Source organism: Danio rerio, chromosome 10, assembly GCF_049306965.1.
Source record: "Danio rerio strain Tuebingen ecotype United States chromosome 10, GRCz12tu, whole genome shotgun sequence".
NCBI classification, from domain to species: Eukaryota; Metazoa; Chordata; class Actinopteri; order Cypriniformes; family Danionidae; genus Danio; species Danio rerio.
In genome coordinates, this window is record NC_133185.1 from 43,756,008 (window position 1) to 43,766,316 (window position 10,309).

Sequence of the window (10,309 nt, forward strand, 5' to 3'; positions counted from 1 at the left end):
CATCATCACTGATGCACACAAGCCCTCACAGCACGTCAAGCTGCAAACCATGTGAGGGACCCTAACCTACCCTAACCAAAGACTGTAAAAAATATGTACGACGCGACAGCCCCTTTTCCCATTGAACGCCTTGAGGGCAAAACGCCTGCTTGACGGGCACAAACTGTCGCAAAAGACTGCTGAAATTGGAGCCTTGACATGCGCAGAAGGACTCTCTGATGGAGCCAGAGGAGGAGCCGCGAAAATGAGAGGAGTCGAACCAAACGCTTTATGTAAAATCAACCACGCCCCCCGAACTTCTCAGCATGCGTTTGCTGTCATATCAACACAAATGGATGTAATAACGTTAACAAATATGAGGGTTTTTTATATTCAATCACGCCAGCTCCGGGCCGCAGCGCATAACATACTCGCGGCGTCGCGGGTTGATTCGTCGCGGGTCGACTCGCTCGGCCGCCGCATCTGGCTCGATTGACTCAGGCTGGAATCGGGCAGTGAGTCCAGGCATCCGGAGTAGGTCCAGCAGAGGTAGTCAGTCTGAGCTCTTAGGGGTAAATCTCTGGCAGGTGAGAATCTAGCCAAACTGGTCCAAGTGTATTTGGGTGGCTAGGCGTGTATCAGCAAACTAATAAAGCCCGAAAAAAGCCCTGACCTCAGCGAATAAACAGTGTTCCACCAGGATCATGTATGTCAGAAACTGTATAGTTTACTGCTAAACCCATTTTGTCATGGTAAAATAACACAGAAATCGAATAATAACACTTAGGCTATGTAATAATCACGATGACACGCCCAGCATTAAATTACTGCTAAAAACAAACTGTTTACAAAAATGAAGATCTGCACCTATTTCAGCACAATAACCAGTGCCTTAATCGACCAGAACCATCTTTCGGGACATTTATTGCAAGTGTAATACATTTTTTTATTTGGGCTCAAGTCTCCTTCATTAACACGGAGGAGGCGGGCTTTATGACTTGTACTGCAGCCAGCCCCCAGGGGGCGATCTAACGGCCGAGACCTTCACTCAAACGCAGGCTTGCGGCACACTTGACCCTAACCCAACAGCTAACACTAACAACTCTAACAACAACCACTAATGTGCCAAAAACCACTCAGAGGAGACCAGCAACACGCAAGAAACCGCCTAGAAAACCTCGCTAAACGCATGTCAACATCCAAAAGAACCCAAGAGCCGAATATCAGCAGCACGAGCACGGACAACCACCAAAACATCCAGCAATGTGATAAACTTGAATGAAAAGTTGAATTTGATTTATTGCAAACTTATTCTATAACTATATACAATATATACACTATGTACATACGTGCCCGTGATTCTCCATCTGGCACTAGGATGGCTCAGTGCCTGGGCCTCTTCCTCCGGGGCTCCCTGGGCAGCGGCTCTTTACTGATGTCCACCTTAATTTGAGGGGGGACGCTGGACTCGGACCTGATCTCTGTGATGAGCACGCGTCCATCAGGCTGCACGGTCTCCAGCAGTGCAGGCCGGCCCAGCTTCTCCCACAGCCGCTGCTTTACCTCCAATCCTTGCTCAAGGGTGTATCGGCGAGCGCGCTTCTTCACGGTGGAGTCCATCACACTTCGGTAGATTTCCTGATACTCCTGCACACTCCGGCCGTGGATGGAGAGCGGCTCCTCCTGCGGACACTCACCCACTGGGGTGACTGAGGCTGCGGGACGGAGGACAGCTGCAGGACGGAGGACAGGAAGGACAGCCGCATTCCTCAGGTGTCGTTCCAGCAAGAAGTCCTTGAGGTGTCCGGGGAGAGTCCTGGTCCTTTGTGAGCGTCGCAGCATCATCGTGAACAACTTCAACTTCCCAAACTGATGAAACTCAGTCAAGGGGAGATTTGTGCAGAGTTGTGTAGCGGGATGATCAGAATTGACCCCTCTATAGATAGTTGTGTGGATTTGTAAACCAACTCACGTTGCCATGGTGACAGAATGACGAGGGTCATTTAAATGTACTACTTTACTTTAACTTCAGCGTTAAGTCAATTAGAGCAACAGGAGCTATGTTTGTACACTATTTTTTTTTGTTAAATGTTATTAAATCCAGAAAATATCTTAATAAATATTAGGTATAATAATAGAGGGCCCATATACCCAGATAAATAAATATTGACCCCGTTTTTCTTTATTAAGATATTTTCACCTTTGAACTTGAAAATCGCGTCATCCGTTTCCGCTTCAGAAATCTGGTCATGTGTGTTTATTTGTTTATTGCAGTACAGCGCAAATACAACGAAGCAAAATTCTACCATTTTCATCTACATTTACAGGATGAGCACATATAATAATCAAACCAATAAGATAATAATAAAAGGCAACTACTATGACAAGAAAATGTAAAATTTGTTTGTATCTTCAAACTGTAATTTAATGTTAAGCGCTTTCATCGTACCTTTGTTCTAACTGATTCGTCAGATATTGAACCACGCTTTTAAGGCATCCCTCAATCTGTGATGGAGGAAAAAAGACGTAGCCTACTTTAGTTTAGCCGCCGCCAGTCGCGGCAGTTAAACTAACTTCTATCAGGATGTCGAAGCATGCTAATAGGACTATTAATTTGCCAGTAACCTGGGTTAATCGTTTCCGGCGAATTGAATGCCAATGCAAAATCAGCACGTTAAGGGTCTGTTTTCTTTAAAAATCAGCGATCTCCACTGGCTGAGTAATATCCGATAAAAAGTGGGTCTCAAATTGTACAAGAAGCACTGCATTAAATTACATTTTCCCCGCCATGTCTTTATAACATGAGCATTTATTTTACCCCCATTATATTCAATAGAGCTTCTGCTCTAACCTGCTGATTCTGACGGGCGCGTGCGAGCAAACGGCTTTTTGTCTCATTTTACGCTTGAGCAACTAAATGAATGTCAAAGTCTGTTTAACTGATTGTATTTGAATTACATTACAACATCGATGCTGTAAAAGGAACCATATAAAATGGAAAAAAAAAAATCACAATAACAGGTCACCGGAATTGTCTCCGTATGGGAAACAAATTAAAGCAGTGGTTCTCAAACTGTGGCACTCGGAGGAATCGCTGAATAATGAAAGAAACAATTAACACTTTTAATCCTTTAATGCGTACTATAACATCGATGTGATCTGTTACAATTAGGGATTAATTACTGGACCGATGTTTGCTAACCGCCACAGGGTTCCGATTAGAGAACTTGGAGTCAGTATTAGATGATATATGTAGCTTTAATGATTGCTGAGATGGACAAATGCAAGGTTTCTGAGAACAATAAAGAACAAAAGAATTACAAATTAATTACTGAAACATTCTTATACAAATAACAAATAAACTGAAATATATCTTAGTATACAAAGTATCAAGTGTACACTTATTCCTTTGTTAATACAAATTATAATGATCATCAATTTACACTTTCAATGATCAGCGTCTCATATTACAGAGCACAATTCACGGGCAATGAACAGATCGCGATAGTAAACAGATTGTGCATAATAAACACATTTAAACTGCTAAACAGTGTTTGCTGTTGATTCAATCTTCAAATAACAGTATATAAGCAAATAACATTAAACTTACTTTGTCTGTCACTCATACATTGTCCCAATAATGCGTGCAATCGAGCGAACTTTCCAGACGGAATGGCTGATGCAACACTAAAGCACGATGCCTGTAATCAGTTCACTAAATGTCCATATGTGATCAAACAGTGCCACCTTGAGGCGTACTTGGTGTACTGCATGCTCATACTCTCTGACAGGCATACATGGACAATTCGTAACAGCCGCCCCCACATTTGAGTAGCAAATGTGTATATCAAGAGAATTCTTTATGCTGACTGATCTTTAGCACTGTCTGGCAGGCCTGGTAGGGGAATAAGTCGTGCCACAGGACGAGTGTAGACTTTATCCTTTACTTGAATTTCGACTGCTCGTACTTTGCCGTCTTGACTCGGAAAGAGCTTCAGCACTCGTCCCACAGGCCAGTCTGCACGTGGTAGATTAGGATCTACTATCATTACCACAGTCCCTAATGCAATGGCTTCCTTTTGTTGCTGCCATTTGTAGCGAGATTGAAGTGCTGGCAGGTAGTCTCACAAGAAATGAATCCAGAAATGCTCTATGATATTTTGACAATGCCTCCATCTTCGTCGTCCTATAGTTTCAGGAGCATAAACGGCTTGCGGCAGGAAAGCATCCCGCCGCCCCATGAGGAGCATGTTTGGGGTTATAGGATCGGGGTCAGCGATGTCAGCTGAAACATATCCAAGAGGCTTGGAGTCAATGATACCTTCTACTTCTACAAGGATGGTGTGTAGCACATCCTCTGGTAGAGGTTGAGTTCCCACAGCAACCTGGAGTGCATTCTTGATGGAGCGAATCTCCCGCTCCCATACACCTCCGAAATGTGGAGCATTAGGTGGGTTGAATTTAAACTCAATCTGGTAACTTGCCAGCTGCTGTTGAAGCTGTGTTTCCATTTCCTCAAAGGCTGCTCTCAATTCCGCATCTGCCCCTCGAAAATTAGTGCCTCGATCTGAGAGAATCTCCACTGGTCTGCCTCGCCGTGCAATGAATCGACGGAGGGCGAGTAAGAAAGCATCCGTATCCATTGAATTGAGCAGATCCAAGTGTACTGCACGGGTTGTTAAACACTTGAAAATCACTCCCCATTTCTTCTCATGGCGCCTGCCAATCTTAGCAATGAATGGCCCATAGCAGTCAATGCCCGTTGAGTGAAATGGTGGAGAAAAGATACGGAGGCGAGCTGATGGTAGGTCTGCCATTTGAGGAATTCTAGGGCGAGCTCTCCATCGTTGGCACTCTGTGCATTGAAGCTGATGTTTCTTTATAGCCTGCCGCCCCTTCAAGATCCAATACTGCCTCCTGATCTCTGCGAAGACTCTCTCAGATCCACTATGCAGCAGGCGCTCGTCATAGTCTTTGATTAGAAGGGCAGTGGCAGGATGACGTGAGTCGAGCCCTATAGGATGGATCTCAAAGTCACTGATCGGCTGCATCCGTCGTAGCCTCCCTCCTACTCTGATAAGGTTAGTTGCCTCGTCCAGCTCTGGTGCTAAGTGCCTGAGCCTGCTGTTGATATGAACGGGCTGGCCTGTCTTAAGTGAGGTGAGCTCCTCTGGAAAGCTGCTTTCTTGGCATGCTCTTAGAAGGGTGAGTTCAGCTGCACGGTAACTATTGCTTGGCTGAGTTTGAGCAGGCTCTCCTGTACCCTGACATTGGAGGCGGACAGCTTCGACTAGGTCCTTCCATGATGTGAACTGACTTGCATCTGGCACACTGTCCTGCTGTTGTACCGATACTAAGTTGCAGAGTGTTATATTTCTCAGTTCATCTGACTGGAGTAATGGAGCAGTATGTGGTTTCTCTGGCCAACAGTCAGGAGCTTGCAACAGAAAGGATGGGCCTTTACTCCACCTGTTGGGAGTAGCTAGATCTAGAAGTTTCTTTCCTCTTGTCAAGTCATCCGCTGGATTACTCAGCGTATCCACATAACGCCAGGCTCGCAGATCTGTAAGTTCTTGTATCTCTGATACACGAGCACCAACGAATACCTTAAATCTACATGATTCTGATTGCAACCACTCTAGAACTGTCGTGGAGTCTGTCCACAGTGTAGTCCTTTGCAGTGTGACTGACAATTCTGTCTGGATCAGATTGGCAAGCTGCGCTCCTGCCAGCGCTGCACACAACTCCAGTCGTGGCATAGTCTGTTGTCGTTTAGGGGCAACCTTTGATCTGGCCATGACGAATGCTACATTGGTAGCACCACCTTGTGTGGATGAGAGGTAGGCTACTGCTCCGTACGCCTTCTCAGAGGCGTCACAGAAAACATGAAGGTGGTGTTCAGTGTTGGGCTGATCCATTCCATCTGGGAGATAACTACGAGGGATTGAGATGGCACTGATATTTGGCAATTCACTCTCCCATTGCTTCCAGGATTCACATAGATCTAGAGGGAGATCTGGATCATCCCAGTCTCTCCTCTTTGCCCACAGCTGCTGCACAAGAACTTTAGCTCTGGTTAGGTATGGCGTAAGGAACCCTAGCGGGTCGTACTGACTGGCCAGTATCTTATAAATTGTGCGCATGGTCAGAGTTGAGTACTCAATGGGTCGATATCTTTAGCCCAGTGTATCTGAACTACAGTTCCAGCAGAGTCCTAATGCAGGCTCTCTTTGATCACTCCGATTATGCTCTAGCCACAGCTCCATGTCCTTAGACCTGGCTTCAGGGGGTAGGTGAGCCACAACTGATGATCGATTGCTAGCCCATTGTCTGATATCAAATCCACCATCAGCTAGTAAACTACGCAAGTCATCAACTCTAGCTTGGGCTGCTGCACCATTGGGGTGACTCTCCAAACAATTATCAACATAGAAGCTGCGCTCGACTGACTCAATGAGACCTGGAGTGCTGCGTGGGTGTTCTCTGACATGCCTCTGTAATGCGTAGATAGCGCAGCAGGGACTACTTGTTGTCCCAAAAGGTAGCACCTGCCATTCATATATCTCTGGTGAGGCTTCCTGCTGTAAGTCCCTCCAAAGGAACCGTAGCAACGGAGTGTCCTCAGGCAACAGGTGAACCTGGTGGAACATTCCTCTTATATCCCCACTGATTGCCACTTGATGTTGCCGGAATCGCAGTAGGACCCCAATTAGAGAAGGCCCCAGGTTCGGACCTGGCAGTAACTGATCGTTTAGGGAGGTGCCCTTGTATACATGGGAACAATTGAACACTAGCCGTGCTTTATCATTATGATAAACGAGATGATGTGGCAGATACCAGGACTCCTCTGAGTTTTCAGCTTCCTCTGCAGTAATCTGCTTCACATAGCCAGCCTGAATCAGCCTATTCATTTCTCCCTTATAAGCAGCTGCTTTCTCTGGCTGATCTCGGAGTCTCTTTTCTGTGTTACGTAGATTGGCTAGTACCGACTCTTTAGGAGCTCTCAGCTTAGGAGCTTCTGCTGGGCGTAAGAGTGGGGTGGCATAACGTTCCACATCATTAACCAATATTCTGCACGTTTTAGTATCAAGAATCTTGATGGACTCTTGGTCTTGTCTAGAGCGAATTACAACCTTCTCGCTGCGGTATGGTAATGAGTCTAATTGCCACAGTCTTTCCACATCTCTATAAAGTGTGTCGTGTGCTGCTGAGGCAGTAAAGAAATAGCTCTGAGTCATTGTGGTACCTTTGTTTGGGAGGCCTTCTGGGCCTTGAAGAGCCCAGCCCAGCTTTGTGCGAACTGCAACTGGTCCCATCTGATTGCTGGCTTGAACTGTCTTCTCCGCTGTGATCAGAGTGCTATTATCTGACCCAATCAACAACAAGGGTTGAACATTCTTGAAAGGCTGCAGTGGAAGATTCCTTAAGTGTGCATATTTGTGTTGGAGAGCCTTTATAGGGTAGCTCTGCTCCACCAGATCTAAACCAGCAGCAGTAAATGCATTTTGAATCCTATATCTGGTTCCAGAATTGAGCATGGAGGACACATCAAAGGTAACAATCGAACCAGTAAGGAATGTAACATCAGGGCGAATAGTACGTAAGGCTAAGGTTTCTTCCTTACCCTCCAGCTGCAGCTTTTGAGCTGCTGTGGGCAGCAGCATGGTTCGTTCTGCTCCATCATCAAGTATAGCGAATGTCTCGATGGTCCTGTCCTCGTTATGCAGCAGCACTGGCACCACTTTCAGCAAGACTCGACCTGAGGAGTTAGAAGGGGTGAGATAGATTCTGCTACTCAGTGCAGTAGTCTGCTTAGCTTTGAATCGCTTCTCTGCAGCTCCATGGAGCACTTGAAGGTGTATTTCTCCACACATACCGCAGGGTTTTCTCAGATTACAGCTCTCTGGAGAATGAGAACGACCACACTTCCAACATCGTTTTCCCTCTACTATCCACTGCATGAGATTATCTGCTGACTGCTCCTTAATATCTGAGGACTGTGTTATGTAGTGATCTTTACTGTGGCAGAACAGACAATGCACTTTGGATTTTCTCCACTGAGGGGGCTGAGACTCCGGCTTAGGAGCTCTATTGCTTTGGGATTCTACCCCATGGTAGACTAAAGTACTCTGACCTCTAGGTCGCGTTGAGGTTCTCCCATGTGCTTGGGGGATAAACTTTTCTTTCTGATAACGTTCAACTAGCTTATTGGACAGGCGCTGCTGCTGAGCTTTACCTTGAAGCCAGCCAGAGAAGTCTCTGAGGTTATATGGGTTGAGACTGGAGACATTCAGCTTACCTTGTATCTGCAAATATTCAATGAAGTTGTCTCTGAGATACTTAGGGAGTTTGCTGAGGAGCCTATCTACATGGGAACAGCAGCTAAGTTCAATACCTCTGGATCCTTCCAGAGATAACAGCATACTCACAAGAAGGTGAACTCTTAAAGCAAATGACTGGAAGCTACTACCATCACCAACTTTAACATCTGGAGCATTCAGAATAGCTGCAATTTCGCTCTGAGCTAACTGATGAGGCTGTCCATAATGTAACTGAAGAGCTTGCATTGCTGATGTATAAGGATGAGCTTCATGTCGACATGATTGGCCGATCATTTGAGCCTCTGGGAGTTTGAGATGCTCTAGCAGCACGTGATACTTGTATTTTTCTGATAGTTCTGGATGTGAATCTAGTAGATTGTCTAATGCCAGTTTTAGATTGGCGAAATCCCTTTCATTGTCTGCAACAAAATCTGGAATTGAAGGCTTCGGTGCTCCATACAGGGGCATATGAACTGGGGGTGCTGCACGATAGTCAATAGGCTGTGGCCATTCATTTGAGTGCACTGCATACAGCTGGTGATAAGCACTACGATAATCAGGCTGTGCTGAATAGGCATAATGATCGCCTGGATGGGCTACAGAAGGCTGCATGTGAGATACTGTAACGGGATAATTTATGGCCCATTGCTGTTGGGGCAGTCGAGGAGCATCCTCCAGGCCTGAGGACCTTATAAGTTTGGGGGGTGACTGATGTCCATATTGTACAGGTGTACGTATTTGTATCTGTGCTGCGTCTGGGTCAGCGTGCAGTCGTGGAGACATGAAATATGATGATGGCATAGAGTGAATGGAACTCACATTGTGTAATGGAAGCGTCTGCGATGCAAGCGGGGCTATGTTAGTAGACTGGACTACATTAGGTGTATTAGGAGTTACCGGTGCTGATGAGATAGGAGGGAGGTCAGATCTCTTCTGTTCTGGGCTCATTAATGCAGGCTGAGATGCTAAATAAATAGCTGGTATCTTTGATGAGTGTTCAGCAGTCGAGGAAATGTGAGGAACAGACTCCTGGGAATGTGCTCCCTTCTGTATGGCTGCGCCTGCACCTTGTACTATAAGGCTGTCGGCTTCCTCTTCACGTAGGAATGCATTAATTCGCTGCATCATATCCTGTCGACGCTGCTGCCTTTTCTCATAAAGAGACAATCTGCTTGTGAGCTGTGCGATCTCATTTGATTCCTCCTGCTCCGCTGCGGAGAGGTTCTCCATCAGTTCTCTCAATGAAAGTTCTTTATTTGACTGAATTTGCTCTGATTTACTCATGGGAGCGTGCGTAGATGATGCCAATATATCTCCAACTACATTCGCTGCAGAAGTGCTTGATGGAAGACAACTAGGAAGATTGATATCCAAAATATAGTTTTCCAGATGCGCAGGAAGTGTACGTAGCCTCACTGACCTCTGAACTGGACTGGAAGAGTTTGCTTCAGATACTGACATGTCTGTAGTAGTTAGCATCCGGCTCGAAGGACCATGTTACAATTAGGGATTAATTACTGGACCGATGTTTGCTAACCGCCACAGGGTTCCGATTAGAGAACTTGGAGTCAGTATTAGATGATATATGTAGCTTTAATGATTGCTGAGATGGACAAATGCAAGGTTTCTGAGAACAATAAAGAACAAAAGAATTACAAATTAATTACTGAAACATTCTTATACAAATAACAAATAAACTGAAATATATCTTAGTATACAAAGTATCAAGTGTACACTTATTCCTTTGTTAATACAAATTATAATGATCATCAATTTACACTTTCAATGATCAGCGTCTCATATTACAGAGCACAATTCACGGGCAATGAACAGATCGCGATAGTAAACAGATTGTGCATAATAAACACATTTAAACTGCTAAACAGTGTTTGCTGTTGATTCAATCTTCAAATAACAGTATATAAGCAAATAACATTAAACTTACTTTGTCTGTCACTCATACATTGTCCCAATAATGCGTGCAATCGAGCGAACTTTCCAGACGGAAT

At 45.2% G+C, this 10,309-nt stretch overlaps 1 protein-coding gene across 1 annotated transcript; it reads right to left on the reverse strand.

Moving 5' to 3' along the window:
* Positions 1-3,218: 3,218 nt before the first annotated feature.
* LOC137496605 (uncharacterized) lies at positions 3,219-10,309 on the reverse strand. Its single transcript, XM_073915099.1, has 2 exons — positions 10,246-10,309; positions 3,219-9,927 (listed from the first exon to the last, which is right to left on the reverse strand). The coding sequence occupies exon 2, from the start codon at positions 6,120-6,122 to the stop codon at positions 4,104-4,106; it is 2,019 nt and encodes a 672-aa protein (XP_073771200.1). The 5' UTR covers positions 6,123-9,927; positions 10,246-10,309; the 3' UTR covers positions 3,219-4,103.

What these genes read in the sequence shown, in the direction of transcription:
- LOC137496605 (XM_073915099.1), bottom strand. Translation starts at nt 6,122, where the DNA reads ATGCGCACAATTTATAAGATACTGGCCAGTCAGTACGACCCGCTAGGG.